General features: G+C 40.4%; 1 protein-coding gene across 2 annotated transcripts; it reads right to left on the bottom strand.

Annotated features, from left to right (window-relative positions):
• LOC116375932 (uncharacterized) lies at nucleotides 1–9,609 on the bottom strand. 2 transcript variants are annotated; one of them, XR_004211350.1, is made up of 5 exons: nucleotides 9,116–9,609; nucleotides 8,519–8,569; nucleotides 3,046–3,112; nucleotides 1,695–2,932; nucleotides 1–1,646 (listed from the first exon to the last, which is right to left on the bottom strand). XR_004211350.1 is itself a non-coding variant. In XM_031834879.1 (4 exons), the coding sequence occupies exons 1-4, from the start codon at nucleotides 9,293–9,295 to the stop codon at nucleotides 2,568–2,570; spliced, it is 663 nt and encodes a 220-aa protein (XP_031690739.1). In that variant the 5' UTR covers nucleotides 9,296–9,609; the 3' UTR covers nucleotides 1–2,567. The 2 variants fall into 2 exon arrangements, 1 of the variants encoding a protein (XP_031690739.1); XM_031834879.1 differs by having other exon boundaries at nucleotides 1–2,932.
• Between the last annotated feature and the right edge of the window lie 12,619 nt (nucleotides 9,610–22,228).

Below are 22,228 nucleotides of genomic sequence, written 5' to 3' on the forward strand. Positions count from 1 at the left end.
GAGTTCCACATCTTTATTTGCAGTGAAAACAATAAACAAAAAACAATAAACACACAACGACTGTGAACTATGTGGTGCAGAATGCACTCACACAAAACAATATCCCAACAAACACAGATGGGAAAAAGGGCTACCTAAATATGATCCCCAATTAGAGGCAACAATTACCAGCGGCCTCTAATTGGGAACCATACAAACCACCAACATAGAAATACAAACGCTAGAACCCAGAGGGCTCTCTATTGTTAGGGCGTGACAGTAGATTGATGAGGGGGAAAACAATTTCATCAATTTTAGAATAAGGCTGTAATGTAACAAAATGTGGAAAAAGTCCAGGGGTCTGAATACTTTCTGAATGCACTGTAGATACATTTTTCTTAATGGAAAATCAAGTCTGAAATTTCAGTGTAGAAATGACAAACTTTAGAAGCCTTTTTAAACCTCAAATACACTACAAGTTATTCTGCAAAGGGGGATCAAATGATGATCCTACATCTGTAGTTCGATTTGACCCTTATTTCACTGTGTTGGTAATGAATCACATCTGGTGGTTTCACATCTGTTTATAATAGCTCTCACCCCCCACAGCGTTGGTATGACACAATTAGACTTAAATCTATTTGTGCTTTATTTTCATATAATTTCACAACATGTCATGAATTAGTCCACATTTCTGTAATTTTGGCTTCGACAAACAATAGTTGAAGGTGAAATAAAAGCCATATACAAGTCAAATACTGTACTTCATTTATTTGTTTGGAGAGAAAAAGAATCCAGTGCTTTCTTATTATAATAGATTGCATTCCTGTTTCCCAGCGGGAACTTCAGTTGTGGAATTCGTAACAACGTACCTTTTTTTCTTGTTTATTTGGCGCTATAAAGTCGGTTTCCATCCAATTTGCGATAGATTTTCATGCTAATATTCTAAAATCTGCTAAAACGATATGTGCATTCCCCCGCCAGGGATGTTTCCATCAAACATACTTTTTTGTATGGGTAAAAGGCTGTGCTTGAGGACGTAGTGCAGATAAAAAATAACTTCTGCCGTTAAATTCCCATGTAGCCTACCGAATGGAAAATGGGTTTCCATCACATTTTCAACTCTACTGATGGAGTAGGAAATGTGCACTCTGATCTTGGAACATGCGCTCTAGCCAACAGCTCGCAGATACAGTGCGGTAGGCTACCAACATTATGCGGTTATTGGATAAGAGCAATATTATTTGTATTTGTCAAAAGAATCGATCATCATGTCACCAGAAGAAGACCCTCGATATTTATTGGAAAGGAGCATCACCATGCACATTCACCACCCTGTGAAGTTCATCATAATGTATTTAATCTGTAGCCTAATGAACTGCATGCTTTCCCGAGTCGTAGTGGGAGAACCACACCATTTATCATGGCATGACTCCAAGTTTACTTCGATATAATGGTTATTACATCAATATTTGCGCATAAAGGTGTTTCCACTGCCATTTCTCGCATAACTAATTTTACCGACACAAAAAGATCCCACCTTGTATAGCGTACTTTGTTTTGTCTACATTTGGAAGGTTTACCGAAACATTTTCTGTTTCCATCAGGCCCGTCATTAAATGTTTTACCTGACGTACTTTACTCGCATAAAACGATTGAATGGAAACCTGGTTAGCATGACGTACTTTACTCGCATAAAACGATTGAATGGAAACCTGGTTAGTGACATACATTCATTGATTATCTCTACATCTCATCCTACAACATACTCAACATGTCCTTCAAAATAGATATAGAAAATAAATAAGAAAATAATAATAAGATAATATTGTAATAAGACATAAATATATTTTAAAAATAATATTTTAAATACAAAGCAGTACGCAAATATTAAAGTAATCATTAAAGATATGTTGATACTGTGCATTCTCTCAACAACCCTGTGCACATGACTTGACAAGACAATCCCTTCATTCATAGCTTAAAAAACAATATTTACTGGAAAAACATACTAACTATAATCATGAGCGATAAAAATAGTGCTACTTCATCCAAGAGAGAAACATGCTAAAGTAACAGTACAACCCATAACCCATGATGACCAATACTTTTAAACATATTTTTCCAACATTACAAGACGCATTATTATATTACATTTTTAAACCCCCTTCCCTGCAGGAGGCCTTTTGCATTTTGGTTGGCCGTCATTGAAAATAAGAATTTGTTCTTAACTGACTTGCCTAGTTAAATATAGGTTAAATAAAAATCGAATAAAAAAATCTGTAGAATTCTGGAAATAAAATCCTTGCAGCTCAAAACCAGTTGGAAGGCTAGGTAGAGTATAAAGGAGTGGAATAATCTTCTGTGATGAGCAGGGAGTCGGACTGAATCAGTTTCAGTCAAATATACGGTGTCTCCCACATGATCTTCCCCACTACTCCATCTCTCTAACAGGTGGTGGGATGATGGGTTGATCCCAGTTAACTCCAGATCCCCAGGATCTATTCAATCAACCCCTACCAAATGACTCCCAGATCTAGCCCCCAGCATGTGTCTATGAAGACAGGAGTGTCTATATCCTATAGAATCTACAGATATAATTTTGGACCTATGATGCCCAGGTATGTGGCGGTGTAGGTGGTGTTGATCCTGGCACCAGGGGAGACAGTGACTGTGAGGGTGTCAGAGGCTGCTAGATCCACAGCCCTGCCCAGGAACCCTGTGCTGAGGGAGGTGTTGTTCATCCTTACTTCCAGCAGGACACTGTTGGGCTTGTTCACTCTCACTATGTGCTGTCCAGACACCTCTGGTGTCTCCAGAGTCACCTGAAGATACAGGAAGTAACAACCATCCTGGTTGATGGTCAGGGATCCGCCCTTTAGGGAGACAAAATTATTTGCCTTGGACTGCGTCTTCCACTTGATCCCACTTCTCGCCACCGAGACATCATTATCTGTGGATGATAAATTGGAAACTGGCATCAATAATGTGACTAGAATTGGAATATAAATGAATTGTGACTATATCTAAAAATTCAAAGAGACTGAACCTTCTAAGAACTCTCACCATCTATACTTGTGGGTTCGAAGGTGAGCATTTGCCATGGCACTCTTTGTGGCTCCAGGGTTATGCTCTGTGGAGACATAAATAACTCGTCATTAGTCACTGATCTCTCTACTCATTGAAGTAATGGTGGGCATCCAAGCAACACGAAGCAAATCCTAACAGTAAAACAAAGAAGTGTTGTGGTCAATTCCCTTTCAATGGAATATGAATTTCAGTGTACTTCCTGAATTGACTGGAATTGAAATATAATTAACCCCAACCCTGGAACAAAGTATGATCTTCAAACTATCCTTTTTATCTGTGACAGGGTACGAACTACAGCTGTTGTCTATGTTCCCCTGGGGACCCTATTTAGGGAAGCGCAGGCAGGAAGGTATAAAAGCCAATTAGTCAAGTCAAATCACAAAGTAGACCAGACTAGACTAGCCTAAGCTGCCATTGCATTGGTGTCAATAGTAAATGGCTTGCGTGGAGGAAATGGTGACTGTGCTTGAACCTGAAAGTGCGGCAAGTGAAGTGCGTGACAATGAATAGAAAATTGTGAAATCAAAGAATGGAACAAAATGAGCAAAAGTTGTAGTAGAAAACAACGACCCGTCCAATAATGCATTTCTTATTGGACTGAATTTTTTGGACAAGGAGATTCATTTGGGAAATCCATTAGTAATATCCATTAGTAATATTAGTCATATGTGAAGAAAGCAGTGGGAAAGGTGGATTCAATCAAGGTGACTAGATGTGGCCTTGTTTGTGTTGATGAAGAACAGAATAAATGCCTGCCAAAGGAGTTATAGCTGGAGTCTGTGCATGAGTACCTTAGGCAGAAAATCCCAGGAGTGGTCAGTGCACGTCACCTGACCCATATGGTAAATGGAAGGAAGGAGAAAAGCCTATCGATATTATTGTTGTTTGAGGAGACTCTACCTGAATATGTGAAGATTGGATACAGTATGTGAGGTACCTGGTGAGAGCATTTGTGTCAAACCATTACAGTGTGGAATTTATAAAGGATATGGTTACGTGTCAAATCTTTGCAGATGGGAGAAGTATAGTATTGCAGAATCTGTCAATGGAAAATGTTGCAACTGTGGTGGGGATCATTCTCTGGAATGATTGACTTCCTTGAGTGCCCTGTTAGGGTGAAAAAGGTTGAGGTGCCAAGAATCAGGGCTGGCAGCAGATCTCTTATGTGGAGGCAGTGAAGAGAGTTGAAGGAGCAAGAGGCCACAGTGTTGAAGATATGGAGGTGGATGCATTCCAACCAGTTGCTAGTGTTTTAAGTCAATTGAGTGATCTGGATACACTCATTGTGAAGAAAGTGGATTTTTGTGGCATTTATAGCCACAGTGACTAAGTGTCTAAGAAGTCCAAGAAGCTGGGCATCATTATATCTGCAGCCGAGAAGTTTTTGGGGCTCCAAGACTTCCTGGCAGAAGCACTGCAAGGACTATTGTCGCTAGTAAATGTCCCGCCCTCACAGGGGTCTTTATAGCCTGTGTAGGGACCTGATTGGATTTTTTTTTTTTTTTACAGAAAAGCAGGTTGATTTTGTTTAATACATTTCTTTTTTGATATATTGTAAGATATTTGATTTATTTTTAACTGAACTATCCTAATTTATCCACCATTTTTGGTATTTGTTCAAGAGTGCTTTTTGTCCCTGAAGAGAATTTGGAGATGTTGTACTGTATTGGTTCTGAGCACATTAATGTTTGAGGGCAACCATTTTGAGAACCATGCTGACTTTTTGAAGAAGAGTTTGGGGTGAGGTCAAATGTGCTCTGAAGGTATGTTTGTTACATTATCTGTATCAATACTGATATACAGTACCAGTCAAAAGTTTGGACACACCTACTCATTCAAGGCTTGACTATTTTCTACATAGTTGAATAATGGTGAAGACATCAACACTATAAAACATGGAATATGTGGAATCATGTAGCAACCCAAAAAGTGTTAAACATATCAAAATATATTTGAGATTTGAGATTCTTCAAAGTAGCCACCCTTTGCCTTGATGACAGCTTTGCACACTCTTTGTATTCTCTCAACCAGCTTCACCTAGAATGCTTTTCCAAGGAGTTCCCACATATGCTGAGCACTTGTTGGCTGCTTTAACTTTACTCTGTGTAGTCTAGTAGCCTAGTGGTTAGAGTGTTGGACTAGTAACCGGAAGGTTGCAAATTCAAACCCCTGAGCTGACAAGGTACAAATCTGTCGTTCTGCCCCTGAACAGGTAGTTAACCCACTGTTCCTAGGCTGTCATTGAATTCGTTCTTAACTGACTTGCCTAGTTAAATAAAGGTTTAAAAAAAACTCATCCTAAACCATCTCGAATGGGTTGAGGTTGGGTGATTGTGGAGGCCAGGTCATCTGATGCAGCATTCCATCACTCTCTTTCTTGGTCAAGTGGTCCTTACACAGCCTGGAGGTGTGTTGGGTTATTGTCCTGTTGAAAAACAAATTATAGTCCCACTAAGCGCAAACCATATGGGATGTAATGCTGTGGTAGCCATGCAGGTTAAGTGTGCCTTGAATTCTACATAAATCACTGACAGTGTCACCAGCAAAGCACCCCAACATCATCACACCTCCTCCTCCATGCTTCATGTTGGGAACAACACATGCAGAGATCATCCTTTCACCTACTCTGCCTCTCAAAAATACATGGCAGTTGGAACCAAACATCTCAAATTTGGAGTCATCAGACCGAAGGGAAGATTTCCACCGTTCTAATGTCCATTGCTCGTGTGTCTTGGCCCAAGCAAGTCTCTTCTTATTATTGGTGTCCTTTAGTAGTGGTTTCTTTGCAGCAATTTCAAAAATGAAGCCCTGATTCACACAGTCTCCTCTGAAGAGTTGATGTGTCTGCTATTTGAACTCTGTGAAGCATTTATTTGGGCTGCAATTTCTGAGGCTGGTAACTCTAATGAACTTATCCTCTGCAGCAGAGGTAACTCTGGGTCTTCCGTTCCTGTGGTGGTCCTCATGAGAGCCAGTTTCATCATAGCGCTTGATGGTTTTTGCGACTGCACTTTAAGAAACGCTTAAAGTTCTTGAAATGTTCCACATTGACTGACCTTTATGTCCTAAAGTAATGATGGACTGTCATTTATCTTTGCTTATTTGAGCTGTTCTTGCCATAATATGGACTTGGTATTTTACCAAATAGCACTATCTTCTGTATATCTTCCATACCTTGTCACAACACAACTGATTGGCTCAAACGCATCAAGAAGGAAAAAAAATCCACAAATTAACTTTTAACAAGGCACACCTGTTAATGGAAATGCATTGCAGGTGGCTACCTCATGAAGCTGGATGAGTGAATGCCAAGAGTGTGCAAAGCTGTCATCAAGGCAAAGGGTGGCTACTTTGAAGAATCTCAAATCTAAAATATATTTAGATTTGTTTAACACTTTTTTGGTTACTGCAAGATTCCATATGTGTTATTTCATAGTTTTGATGTCTTCACTATTATTCTACAATGTGGAAAATAGACTAAATAAACAAAAACCCTGAGTAGGTGTGTCCAAACATTTGACTGGTACTGTATGTGACAATATTTAAAATGTTCTATTGTTCTGTGCTGCCACTGCAATAGTGGATTCATTTTTTAGTTGGCTGTGTTTGGAGAGGCATTGGGAGAGCAACCAGTATAGTGACTCAGACCTCCATTAAGGTGATTGTTTATTCTGCGTTTTATATTTCAGTGAAATATTTACTGTTTATTTATAGTGTCCAACAAGCAAACCTAAACCTCTAAGCTTAACAATTAAAAAAGAAAAAGATATCTGCCTTTCTACTGTTTTCCTTCAGTGGGCATGGTAGAACCTGTAGTCACTGTCTGACCTCATCATGATGGGCTGCAGTGGCTCGCAGGTCTGCATACCCACATCCATATCCACACACACAGTCAGAGCTGGCCCTTCCCTTTTGGGGGCCTTAAGTGACATTTTATTGTCTGATTGCTGACATTCTCTTTACCTGTCTAGAAGTGAGAGTGTACCGTGTGAGTGATCAGTTGGGGAATCCATCTTTTAATTAAATTGGAGGGGATGGGGTTAGCATCAAACGATTGGATATAATACTTTCTTGTGCACTGCTCAGTGACGCAAACAATAACGTTTCCATCAGAAACGATTACGGATACCATCCAACACGGGACACATGCTGCTAAAACATGTACCACAACGTTTACATCAGAAACGATTACAGATACCATCCAACACGGGACACATGCTGCTAAATCATGTACCACAACGTTTCCATCAGAAACGATTACGGATACCATCCAACACGGGACACATGCTTCTAAAACATGTACCACAACGTTTCCATCAGAAACGATTACGGATACCATCCAACACGGGACACATGCTGCTAAAACATGTACCACAACATTTCCATCAGAAACGATTACGGATACCATCCAACACGGGACACATGCTGCTAAAACATGTACCACAACGTTTACATCAGAAACAATGACGGATACCATCCAACACGGGACACATGTTGCTAAAACATGTACCACAACGTTTCCATCAGAAACGATTACGGATACCATCCAACACGGGACACATGCTGCTAAAACATGTACCACAACGGGTCGGGCGATTCCTCACAAGCTCTATGGAATGCCCTGAGAACCGGCTTATTGATACATTAAATAATACTAAAGGTGTCTGGATTTGGGCTAGATGTTGCATGCCTATCACATTTAGGAATGAATTTCAACTAGTTGCCGCCATTAACACTTACTAATGGAGTATGCCACACATTCATGATCGAAAAACAGAGATTGAAATCTGATTTCAGAGAAGGAAAATCTGCACAGTGGCATTTCCCTGCATGTGGATGTGATGTTATGACATGTCACCTTTCCCTGCAGTGCGACGAGGCTGGTGGTTGAGCCCTCTACTGTCTGAGAGCCTGGAGGATGATAAGTCAGACAGAGAAAGCGAGACTGACGAGGTATGGCCTAGTCTAGGCACAGGTCCCTTCCAAGATGCATTCAAAATTATCTATTGGCGGGTTTCCAAAACTGGGCCGGGGTCCTCCCACAGGTACACGTTTTGGTTTTTGCCCTAGCACCACAGCTTATTCAACTAATCAAGCCTTGAGTATTTGAAACAGCTGTGTAGTACTAGGGCAAAAACCAAAACATGTACCCCAGGGAGACCCCAGGACTGAGTTTTAGGAAACCCTGGTCTATTGTATATCCTATTGGCAGGCCATGTATATGATGATGATGATATATGATGATGTATATGATGATGATATATGATATGATATATGATGATGATATATGATGATGTATATGATATATATAATCATGTATATGATGATGATGATGTTATGAATACTCTGTCTTGGAGGGGGCAAAAATGAACCAAACGTTTGCATGGGACATGTTAAAACTTGTTTAGAGGTTGGAAACATGTTTAAACCCGTCTTGTGATTAGCTTACCAGAGATGAGTCTGCTGTGGGTTTTGGAGCTGAAACTATTTCTGGCAGAGGCTGGGGGAGGGAGATGGGAAATATCATGATGATTGTCCTATCAGTAACTTGTAAGTAACAACATTTTGCCTGAGAAAGACATTTGTATTCAGCTCTACTCTAGGCTTTATGAAACAGTATTAATATGATATACACAGTGATCATTCAGTAGCACACACCCAGCCCTTTCATATTGGAGAACAGGGTTCTGATGGCACCAGTGCTAAACCACACATAGTGATGCGTTTCCCCCACCAGCTGTGATGCTACTGAAACCACTTCAGAGGCTCGTACTCAACAGGTGCAACAGGCAGGTGTTACCACAGCTACAATACACCGCTCTATTGACACACATTGATCCAATTTCAAGATCTCATCTTAGTTTTACACAAAGTGAGCTACAATACATATCTCAGATTTAATTCAACTTGATTTCACTAACTATGTCCCTCCCTAAGTTGTGATGGTCAGGGACTCTTTTTTAATAAAAAACTAGCAACAGCATTACATAGTTAACACACACCAGAGAGTGTGTAAGTGTGTGTCTATGCAGGTTAGCAGTCTTACCAGTGCGTGTGGCCTGGTGATGACGAGTAGGGTGATGGAGACCACGTGGCTGACGGTGAGGAGACCGACCCAGAGAAGGAGTCCACTGACCAGGCGCCGCTGGCTCCCCTGGACCCCCGGGCTATGATGGTGGTAGTTCTCTGAAACCTCACAGCGATCCATTGACTGCTGCGGCATCATCAATCTGCAATGTCCGGCCGTGGGGGGGGGGGGGGGGGGGGGGGGGGAGGCTCGGGTAGAGCAACCTCAGTCCCCTGAGATGCAGCAGAGGGCGTGCAGGAAGAGAGAGAGATGGAGCCGCTGTGTGTGTTTGTCCTCTTGGCTTCCTCTGCTGTGAAACCTCAGAACACTGCTGTGTGTGTGTTGCGTCTGTATCCGACGAGGACGTCTTTATGTCTGTGTTCTGCTCTGTGTTCCTCTGTAGCTGTCCAGGACAGGAGGCAGGTCGGGCTGGTACTTTCCTGAGTGACTGAAGGAAAACAAAGATAGATAACTCTTCATGTGGTGTAATGGCCCTCCTACTATTCACACTAGTCTCATAGAGAAAGAGGAACACCACTCACAACCAATGAGAAAACGAGGGCGTGATAAACATTGACCTTTAAGTGAAAATGAGTCATTCACATCCTTCCCCTAAATAGATTTTACAATGTGATTTGTCAGCTACTACTATGAACCAAATCGAACCCATAGATTTTGATAGTGTTTTGGCACCATTCAATGTGAGTCCATTCACTTTTCTGATGTGTCAGTGTGTGATTTGCTTTCTTTTTCTATTCTCTTCCTCTTTCTCTTTCTGTGCGAAAGTACTGTAGTAAAATACAGGTAATGTCAACATATTCAAACGCCACTCTTCAGTACATTAATATGATAACATATCACAAGGTCGTGTTTCAAATGTTTGCATCTCTAAAATCTCCCCGTCTCAGCTGCATGCCAGGCTGTGCTGTGCACCTCTTATGGTTTCACTTTGGTTACTTGTGGCTGACCTGGGAAAAGTTTCCGGACCACACAACAGGGTTAAGGTGTCAATCTTGGTATTTGAGTACACTGACCTGGTTAGTGATGACAAAGGCCAAAACAACACCTACACATATGAGGATTAGATCGACATTATGGAACAAAAACACTTCCCTAAGTGGAAGTTGGATACTACTATCCGTTTCTAACGTTGTTTAGGTTGTAAAGGAAATAACTGACCTTTGCTTTCTTGTGGCATGTGAGCAATAGGCTTTGTAATATACTAGCACACAGGAATGCGGGTACAATAACCATGTTTATCTGACGTAATTGGTGAAGTGCAAAGTACAGATGATGACATGTAGTAAATAGTAACAGAGCAGCCCTCAGGCACTACGGGTAAGTATATACATGACTTCTCCCTTTCTTTGGATCATCTGTTTCTCAAAACAATATTCTTTCAACTCAGTGTTTCACATTGCAAACAATATGCAAACAAGCGTTGCTTTTTTTTCTTGGTAATATAGACATCACAATAGTCATGACATTGTTATTATTAAAGTCTTGTCAATGTTTAATTTTTCTATTTTGTTTTTGTTTGTTTTTCAACCGTCTCTGTTTGAACTACAAACACTGACAGAATTGGCATTCTGATAGGTCTTCCATAACGAGTTGAATTCACTGGTGTGTCAGTGTTTACATTGTTGCTTTACATTGTTTGTTTTGGTGTTGTTGGTGTTGGAGAACACACAGATGAGTAGTTTTCTTCCAGGCTGACTCTTGTTTCAGGTTCTCTTTCCACTGGATAAGGTAAGTCCATTATGGTTTCTGAGTGTCTCTCTGGGTGTGTTGTTTCATGTGTTTTTAACAGGTGTTCCTTCAGTATATTCTCTTATTTTGTGTTTGTACTATATATGACCTTGGCTGGTCATGTTTTCCAATTAAAATCGCTGGTTGCCATTTGTTGTCTTGTCTGTTCCTGACTCGTTCTCCTTCCTTCATGACCAAAAGCTAACATGTGCTTTGGTCAAGGTAGTGTTTTGTCTCTGTTGTCTGCTTGTGAGCCTGTTCCTGATATGCTGATAGAGTCCTGGATTTAACAATCTCTCTGACTTAAAAAACTTTGAGAGACATACTCCATCCAGGGGTGTTTCTTTACTCAATGAGAGCTAAGTATTCACTATGTAACAGCCTTATTCTAAAATTGATTAAATCGTTTTTCCTCATCAATCTACACACAATACCCCATAATGACAAAGAAAAAATATCAAATATTTTTGGAAATAAAATGAAAAACTGAAATCACATTTACTTAAGTATTCAGACCATTTACTCAGTACTTTGTTGAAGCACCTTTGGCAGTGATTACAGCCTTGAGTCTTCTTGGGTATGAAGCTACAAGCTTGGCACACCTGTATTTTGGGAGTTTCTCCCATTCTTCTCTGCAAATCCTCTCAAGCTCTGTCAGGTTGGATGGGGAATGTCGCAGCTATTTTCAGGTCTCTCCAGAGACGTTTGATCGGGTTCAAGTACAGGCTCTGGCTGGGCCACTCAAGGACATTCAGAGTATTTTCCCGAAGCCACTCATGCGTTGTCTTGGTTAGTGTATTTGTCCATTTGGAAGGTGAACCTTCGCCCCAGTCTGAGGTCCTGAGCGCTCCAGAACAGGTTTTCATCAAGGATCTCTCTCTACTTTTCTCCGTTCATCTTATCCTCGACCTTGACTAGTCTCCCAGTCCCCCAGTATTTCGTATTGGGGTTTGTAGTATTTGGGATCGCGGCTGATTAGGGGTGTTGTATAGGCTTGGCTGCCTGAGGCGGTTCTCAATCAGCTGTCAGGTGATTCTCGTTGCCTCTGATTGGGAACCGTATTTAGGTAGCCTGAGTTTCGCTTTGTCTTGTGTGGGTGATTGTTCCTGTCTCTGTGTTGTGTCACCAGATAGGCTGTATTAGGTTTCACGTTCCGTTTGTTGTTTTTGTATTTATTAGGTATTTCATGTATCGTCACCATTCATTCATTAAAGAACATGAGTAACCACCACGCTGCATTTCGGTCCTCTCTTTCAACAAACGAAGAACGCCGTTACACATGCCTTGCAAAGATCGACTTTAGTGCTGTAATTATGTGTTTCCTTGCTGTCCCACTGAACTTGGAGATTTCTGGGTATTTTGTAGTAATCCACACATAGTAGGAATTCTGTGTCATTGTAATGGAAGAGGTCTACTCTAACTTTGGCCCAAGCTCTCTCTTACATTGGATGGGACATGTGCAGACTGCACATTTTGTTCCATCTTCAATCTATTTAGCCATGCCTGGCCAGAACAGAACTTCCTCTTTCCTTACATTCCCATGTGTGCATCATGGATTTTTCAGATTTCTTCTCATTTTCTGAGGGAAGATTGATTCGGAGACTTGATTACACACAGGTGGATTGTATTTATCATCATTAGTCATTTAGGTCAACATTGGATCATTCAGAGATCCTCACTGAACTTCTGGAGAGAGTTTGCTGCACTGAAAGTAAAGGGGCTGAATAATTTTGCACGCCCAATTTTTCAGTTTTTGATTTGTTAAAAAAGTTTGAAATATCCAATAAATGTCGTTCCACTTCATGATTGTGTCCCACTTGTTGATGATTCTTCACAAAAAAATACAGTTTTATATCTTTATGTTTGAAGCCTGAAATGTGGCAAAAGGTCGCAAAGTTCAAGGGGGCCGAATACTTTCGCAAGGCACTGTACATGCATATTATTAATGTTAGTGCTCCATGTACATGTAATGCCCTGTTCTGAGCCAATTGTAATTTTCCGAGGTCCCTCTTTGTAGCACCTGACTACATGAGTGAACTGTAGTCCAGGTGTGACAAAACTAGAACCTGCCTTGTTGATAGTGAAGGCAGAGCAGCACTTTATTATTGACAGACTTCTCCCCATCTTAGCTACTGTTGTTTTGACCATGACAGTTTGTTCAATTTCCACATTATTTATTACAGGATTTATTGAATTATTTGTCCCAAATATAATGCTTTTAGTTTTTGAAATATTTAGGACTAACTTATTCCTTGCTGCCCATTCTGAAACTAACTGCATCTCTTTAAGTGTTGCAGTGATTTCACTCGCTGTAGTAGCTGACGTATAGTGTGAGTCATCCACATACATAGATAGATACACTGGCTTTAATCAAAGGCTTCCATTAAAAAACACCCTCCGTCTTCTGTTGGACAGGTAACTCTATCCACAATATAGCAGGGGGAGTAAAGAGATAATACAAAATTTTCCAGCAGCAGACTGTCAAAAACCGCAGTGAAGTCTAACAAAATAGCTCCTACAATCTTTTTATTATCAATTTCTCTGAGCCAAACATGAGTCATCTGTGTAAGTGCCGTGCTTGTTGAATGCCTTCCTTATAGGCATGTTGAAAGTCTGTCAGTTTGCTTACAGTAAAATAGCATCGTATCCGGTCAAGCAGGCTGATTGGTCGGCTATTTGAGGCAGTAAAGCGGGCTTTACTATTCTTGGATAGACCACAATTCTTCACCTCTTCCACTTTATGGATTTCAAAATTACAATGTTTGTTCATAATTTGATCAGTTATACTTGGAAGTAATTGGCTATATCAGTGGTTTTTGTGATGAATGAGACATCTAATTCAATGAATGATGGAGTTGAGTTTGTCTTTTAACCCATGTCACACCTTATATAAGGTGCTCCAAAGTGCTTTATCATTCTTTATGTCATTTACATTTGTTTAATAGTATAGTTTCTTCTTTTTACTCAGTTAGAAAGGAAGAAAATGATGAGAGATATTAGAAATGTGAGTTGGAGAATGAGGAAGTGAGAATTGTATAAGGTAACAGACTTTCTCAGGAGCAAGAATAACATTTGCTTTGAGTCTTTAAAATGGACAGGGGGAATCTTGAAGCTATGTCTTAGTTTATGGGGATTCCAAATGTGATGGAATGAGAAACCAGAGCAGTTTCATTGGTTACATAATCATACCTTAGTTCTGTATTCATGGTTGATGTACTACACAGCAACAGATTGCTGGCATGGACGCTTCGAACGTTATGAATTGTAAATAAAATGTAACACTAGCTAGGTTTCCATGGTATTGGCGACCGATTGTCATGCAAATATTCTAAAACTGCATAAAAACAATATGCACATGAAATGGACTTGCTACAGATGTCTCTGTGTGCTGAGGTATTGCACATATAAATACATGTTGCGGTTCAATTCCCATGTACGCATTTCCATGTACACTCTACAGATGGTTTTCTCACATCGAAAATTGCGTTGTATAGCGAGTGTGCCACTCTGGTATTGGCACGTGCGCTCTAGCCAACAGAGCTATCTACGTGCTGTTGGCTAGAGCGAAGAGCGCACATACAGACCATTGTCAAATGGCAGCCAGGCATCGATTATCATGTCAACAGAAAAAAACGGTATATTTATTGGACAGGAGCATCAAGCTCATCAATTTTCAATTTCACCATCCTGTGAAGTTCATCATTTGTTAAGTCTGTAGCCTAATAAACTTCATGCTTTCCGAAGAGTGTAGTGGGAGGACCACCCAACATGTCATCGCGTGACTCCAAATTTACTTTGATGTGATGGTTATTATATCAATATTTGCGCATAAAAGCGTTTCCAACTACATTTATCGCATAATTTATGTTTACGGACACACAAAGATTCCACCTTGTCTAGCATATTGTTTTGTCAACATGTTGGAAAGTTTACAGAAGAATGTTCTGTTTCCATCAGGCGTCACATTCTTTTATCTGACATGTACTTTACTACATAAAAAGGTTAATGAATAGTTATTCTGGAGTGCGGCATGTGGTGTTAATTTTCCCTTGTTCCCTTCTTTTTATGACTACTCTACATGCTGTGGCCATAGTTTATTATGTTGCCAATGTGAGCAGGCCCATTGGGAGATGGAGCAGAGAGTCCTGAGTAAAAGACACATTATCGATGTCAGTTGGCGCTGAGCTCAAACGTGACCTTTGGTAGTACATGGTAACCTGTACAAGGCCAGAGTACCTTTTTATTGGTCCGTGCAATCTGGTTGGGACGTCCTCGGATGGGGCCACAGTGTCTCCTGACCCCTCCTGTCTCAGCCTCCAGTATTTATGCTGCAGTAGTTTATGTGTCGGGGGGCTGGGGTCAGTTTGCTATATCTGGAGTACTTCTCCTGTCCTATTCGGTGTCCTGTGTGAATCTAAGTGTGCGTTCTCTAATTCTCTCCTTCTCTCTTTCTTTCTCTCTCTCGGAGGACCTGAGCCCTAGGACCATGCCCCAGGACTACCTGACATGATGACTCCTTGCTGTCCCCAGTCCACCTGGCCATGCTGCTGTTCCAGTTTCAACTGACCTGAGCCCTAGGACCATGCCCCAGGACTACCTGACATGATGACTCCTTGCTGTCCCCAGTCTACCTGGCCATGCTGCTGCTCCAGTTTCAACTTCCACCTGACTGTGCTGCTGCTCTAGTTTCAACTGTTCTGCCTTATTATTATTCGACCATGCTGGTCATTTATGAACATTGAACATCTTGACCATGTTCTGTTATAATCTCCACCCGGCACAGCCAGAAGAGGACTGGCCACCCCACATAGCCTGGTTCCTCTCTAGGTTTCTTCCTAGGTATTGGCCTTTCTAGGGAGTTTTTCCTAGCCACCGTGCTTCTACACCTGCATTGCTTGCTGTTTGGGGTTTTAGGCTGGGTTTCTGTACAGCACTTTGAGATATCAGCTGATGTACGAAGGGCTATATAAATAAATTTGATTTGATTTGATTTGATTCCTACCCCATTGAAGATACATTTGAAATGGGTAAGGGTTATGGTTACGTTTATGCTAGAGGGTAGGTTTCGGGTTTATGGTCGGGACATTCCAAGGATACTGGATTAGCACTGACCCTCTTAGTGGGGTGGACTGACAGTTGATCAGTGTCATCTGAGGTGTGCTGTACTCAGGGTTCGGTAGATTCCTTTCTAAATGTAATCCATTACAGTTACCTGTCACAAATTGTAATCAGACATGTAACTTTTGGATTACCCAAACTCAGTAACGTAATCTGATTAGTTTCAGTTATTTTTGGATTACTTTCACTTAAGAGGCAATAGAAGTCAAAAAGGTGTGTCATCAAAGTGGTCTCTGACTTGTGGGCTGACTTGCTCAGTTGGAACAAATTTAAACTTGTACTTTTTGTCAATGCTGAATTTAATATAATTGAGAACACAGGACCAGTCAAAAATTTGGACACCTACTCCTTCAATGTTTTTTCTTTATGTATGCTATTTTCTACATTGTTGTAACGGCTCTCTTCTATCTCCTCCTCTGACGAAGAGGTAGAACAAGGATCGGACCAAAATGCAGCGTGATGATGATTCATGATATATTTTAATGAAGGAAAACCTATACATACAGAAACTACAAAACTAACTAAATGAAATAATGAAAACCAAAACAGCCCTATCTGGTACAAAGACAGGAACAATCACCCACGAAAACACTCACAGAATATGGCCGCCTAAATATGGTTCCCAATCAGAGACAACGATAATCACCTGACTCTGATTGAGAACCGCCTCAGGCAGCCATAGACTACGTAGACACCCCACAAAACCCCTAAGACAAAAACACACCACAATAACCCATGTCACACCCTGGCCTGACCAAATAAATAAAGAAAACACAAAATACTAAGACCAAGGCGTGACAATTGTAGAATAATAGTGAAGACATCAAAACTATGAAATAACACATATGTAATCATGTAGTAACCAAAAATGTGTTATAAAATACCCTTTGCCTTGATGACAGTTTGCACACTCTTGGAATTCTCTCAACCAGCTTCACCTGGAATAGTTTTCCAACAGTCTTGAAGGAGTTCCCACATATGCTGAACACTTGTTGGCTGCTTTTCCTTCACTCTGCGGTCCGACTCATCCCAAACCATCTCAATTGGGTTGAGGTCAGGTGATTGTGGAGGCCAGGTCATCTGATGCAGCACTCCATCACTCTCTTTCTTGGTCAAATAGCCCTTACACAGCCTGGTGTTTTGGGTCATTGTCCTGTTGAAAAACAAATAATAGTCCTACTAAGTGCAAACCAGATGGGATGGCAGAATTTTGTGGTAGCCATGCTGGTTAAGTGTGCCTTGAAATCTAAATAAATCACTGACAGTGTCACCAGCAAAGCACTCCCACACCATCACACCTCCTCCTCCATGCGGAGATCATCCTTTCACCTACTCTGCGTCTCACAAAGACACAGGCGGTTGGAACCAAAAATCTAACATTTGGACCCATCAGACCAAAGGACAGATTTCCACTGTTCTAATGTCCATTGCTCATGTTTCTTGGCCAAACCAAGTCTCTTCGTCTTATTGGTGTCCTTCAGTAGTGGTTTCTTTGCAGCAATTCGACTATGAAGGCCTGATTCACTCAGTCTCCTCTGAACAGTTGATGTTGAGATGTGTCTGTTACTTGAACTCTGTGAAGCATTTATTTGGGGTGCATTTTCTGAGGCTTGTAACTGTAAATAACTTATCCTCTGCAGCAGAGGTAACTAGGTCTTCCTTTCCTGTGGCGGTCCTCAAGAGAGCCAGTTTCATCACAGCGCTTTATGATTTGTGCGACTGCAATTTTCCATATTGACTGACCTTCATGTCTTAAAGTAATGATGGACTGTCATTTCTCTTTGCTTATTTGAGCTGTACTTGCTTTACTATGGACATGGTATTTTTAACCAATTAGAGCTATCGTCTGTATACCACACCTACCATGTCACAACACAACTGATTGGCTCAAACGCATTATGAAGAAAATATATTCCACAAATGAACTTTTAACAATGAACACCTGTTAATTGAAATGAATTCCAGGTGACTACCTCATGAAGCTGGTTGAGAGAATGCCAAGAGTGTGCAATATATTTTGATTTGTTTAACACTTTGTTTTGGTTACTACACAATTCTATGTGTTATTTCATAGTTTTGATGTCTTCACTATTATTCTACAATGTAGAAAATAGTAAATAAAAAATAAACCTTGAATGAGTAGGTGTGTCCAAACTTTTGACACGTACTGTATGTTTTTGCATCTTTTATGAATTTAAAGGTAATCCAAGTAGTAATCCTCTAGTCCTTCAAAAGTATCTGTAATCTGATCACAATATTTTTTACTGATAATGTAACTGATTCATTTTTTTTGTAATCAGATTACATGTAAGTATAAGTTACTAGTAATAAGTTACTCCCTAACCCTGGCTGTACTAAGTAGCCTACAATAGATAGGTGTTAGGTGTATAGTGGTTATCACTAGGGAGTGTCACTGGATGCAATTAGAAAACTTTTCTGGGGGGGAAACTAATTTCCCCCACACATTGTGTAGGCTATATTCTAAGTTTTGTTCTCAGACATGTAAGCCTGGTTAGCGAGCTTAACTTTAATCACTGCTAAAGCAGTGGAGGCTGGTGGGAGGAGCTGTAGGAGGACAGGCTCATTGTAATGTCTGGAAGGGAATAATGGAATGGTATCAAACACATCTAACATATGGAAACCACAAATTTGACTCTGTTCCATGTATTCCATTCCAGCCATTCGAATGAGCCTGTCCTCCTATAGCTCCTCACACCAGCCTCCACTGTGCTGCAGGCTTCTCATCTCTCCTGGCCCACCTATCACACAGTAAATTACTTTCTACAGCCATCTAGTGGCCATCAAAATGATTGCTTACTGCTTTAGGCTCTTCTATTGAAGACAGACAGTGAATTTATAACTTTCTATCTAGTTCACTTGCTGGGGTCCGGACTCATCCCATAACCTTTGAGTCTGACATTTGAACAGAAAAAGCAAAGTAAAGGTAGACCTGCAGGGGCGGATTGACCATCTGGCATTTTGGGCAAATACCAGTTGTGCTGGTCAATTTTTTGCCTATTGGTCCTGTCTAACTTAATTTTTTCTTCTTCACCTCTACAGATCAATGGTTGAGGGTTTGAAGCTCTATTCAATAAGACAAGGAGGTAATGACACAGACCTGTCAGCCTAAATAATTTGCTGTTAGTTCCTTATTTTATTTTAATTTATTTTCTCACTTTTGTTCAATCATCTTTTCCTCTCTCACAATACTGTAGTATAGCTGAGAATGTTACATGAGAGGAAGTACCCTTGCATGCTATCGGGCTCCTAGCCACGGCTGACTGTAGCATTGCTGAGAATGTTACGTGAGGAGGTGACCTTGCACCCTGGTGAGGGACTTGAGAAACATATTGGCCTGCGTGTGAGTAAATGTGTTTGATTCATGAACATAGCTGCCTTGTTTGATGTTTCCTGTGCAAGCAGTAGACCAATCATGTAGAACTACTGCACGAATTTGCAGTTATTTTGCCTTGTGTAGTCTGTCTAAGAAACCTTAATATACAGTTCTGAAAAGAAAGAGATGACCATTTCTGTACATCCCACCAGATGGTGGCAGTCTCCTACCTCTTGTACCTGCCATTCCATACTGTTGTCGTGACGTTGTATTAGTTAATATGACGACTGTTGCTCATCGAATGATTAAAAGTTTCTAATTTGCGTGATTAACTGAATCAAGCAATTATTAACTCATTAACCTGGGGCACCATGGGAAAATAAGTTTTTATTGAGTTTCTATTTCCCAATTTAACTCAACGAATATCAGAATATCGATTTTACAACAGCCGCTAATTAATCAGTTACCTGTACAATCTCGTTCTGAACATCGTATAATCCGGGAATCTGCACGGACCCGGGTCTCACCAATGAGTTCGTACCACACCAATCTTAATTGAATATGTATTTACTAGAAAGCTAAAATGATGATAAAAGATACACATACACAAAAACACATTCTAGGCTATTGATTAGAACTTAGTATAAACGGGCCAACACACTGTGGCGCGTGTTACCCAAAATGGGGATTTAAAAGAGAGAGAAAAAGAGAAAGTACATGAGAGAAATATACATTTGGGTGAATTTGTCAGCTATGCTTATTCTAGCCTTGCCCCAAACTGCCGCTCTTATGGGTCAGAACATAATGATGTAATTACGTGGGGAAGGTCTCTGTGGATTCTTCGCGTGGACCGTTCAGGCTGCTCAATGACGCACCTCTCTGGTCGTCCTCACGATGTCAGTATCCTTTTGGCTTAGGAGTCTGTTTCCTCGCCCTTGTTCTGGAAGGGCTCTTCGGAGGACAGACCGCTCTGTAGCTCAGAGCTCACAGCATTGGAATGAAACAGTGCAGATACCATGATTCGATGGGAAGTGGAAGCTAGGTGGTTCGACATGAATTCACCTGCTTAGACACAGCTATCATCCTTAGCTTGGGTAGAAAAATATGTCTTTGTCTTCAAACTTGTGTTGTGTTTTGGGTTTGTTTACTTTTTAGACCTCAGCTGCAGCTTGGGTCACATAGTCTTCTCTGTAAACTTTTTACTCACAGTTTTTATATCCTCGTGTCAGAAGTGGGCGTAACCGCCTTTAGGGCCCTTCTCTGGGCATACCAAGTTATGGGCAAGGTCTAGATTTGATTCAAATCCAATTTAACTTCACATTTCAACTTCATCTATTAACCTTTAATAACAAAACAAAAATGAAATACATTTTCATATTCCATCTATCGTCATGACCACCATTGTGGCTGACGGAAACCATTGTTCCAAAGTCCCTTTATTTCATGTTTAATGTTCTGAGGCTGGTTCTCCATAGTAACAGGAGCAAAGGAATTTGTCTGTGGCCTAAGATTTACCAGGGGCGTGAGGGGTCATAAAACCCCCACATCTTCAGACCCCTAGATCTCTCCTCCTCTGTTGGGGTTAAGAGAATCTGTAGGGTTGTAGTCTCCTGTAACCTGACCATGTTCTGTTCTACTCTCTATATATAGCCACGTTATGTTCTACTCCCTATATATAGCCACGTTATGTTCTACTCTCTATATATAGCCACGTTATGTTCTACTCCCTATATATAGCCACGTTATATTCTACTCTCTATATATAGCCACGTTATGTTCTACTCCCTATATTTAGCCATGTTATGTTCTACTCCCTATATATAGCCACGTTATGTTCTACTCCCTATATATAGCCACGTTATATTCTACTCTCTATATATAGCCACGTTATGTTCTACTCCCTATATTTAGCCATGTTATGTTCTACTCCCTATATATAGCCACGTTATGTTCTACTCCCTATATATAGCCACGTTATGTTCTACTCCATATATATAGCCACGTTATGTTCTACTCCCTATATATAGCCACGTTGTGTTCTACTTCCTATATTTAGCCATGTTATGTTCTACTTCCTATATATAGCCACGTTATGTTCTACTCCCTATATATAGCCACGTTATTTGTATTTGTTATTCACTGTGTATTTATTCCTGTCTCACTGTTTCTATTTTATCTTTAACTCCACATTGTTGGAAAAGGATCCTTATGTAAGCATTTCACTGTTAGTCTATACCTGCTGTCTAAGAAGCATGTGCCAAATACAATTACATTTGATTACTAACCTAATTTAATACACATACCACAGTTCATGAATAAAAATTTATGCAATTAAATAAACATTTATATATTTCTCTATACTCTTAATTCTCTCTCAAATATAGTATTGATTCTAGCTTAACATAGATGTTAACAAATCAAACAAACAAAGCTATTAGTGTAAAACAAAAAAGTTAGATAATTACATTTTATTCGTCACATGCTTCGTAAACAACAGGTGTGCACTAGCAGTGAAATGATTACTTACAGGCCCTTCCTACAATGCAGAGTTAAAGAAAATAGAGAAATAATAGAAAAGTAAAACACATAATAATAGATACGCAATGAGTAACGATAATTTGGCAATATACAAGTGATACCAGTACCGAGTCGATGTGCAGGGTACTTGTGCGAGGTAATTGAGGTAGATATGTACTGTACATAAAGTGACAGATAGTAAACAGTAGCAGCAGTGTACGAGTTGAGTCAGTTAGTGCAAAAATGGTCAATGCAGATAGTCCGGGTAGCTATTTGGTTAACTACTGTATTTAACTAACAAGTGGGGGTGGGTTGTCAGAGGGTGCGACTGGAGCAAAGGAGATATAAACATTTTGCAAAACAAACTCCTGGGG

The sequence above is a fragment of the Oncorhynchus kisutch genome, linkage group LG10, assembly GCF_002021735.2.
Source record: "Oncorhynchus kisutch isolate 150728-3 linkage group LG10, Okis_V2, whole genome shotgun sequence".
In the NCBI taxonomy this organism is placed as follows: Eukaryota; Metazoa; Chordata; class Actinopteri; order Salmoniformes; family Salmonidae; genus Oncorhynchus; species Oncorhynchus kisutch.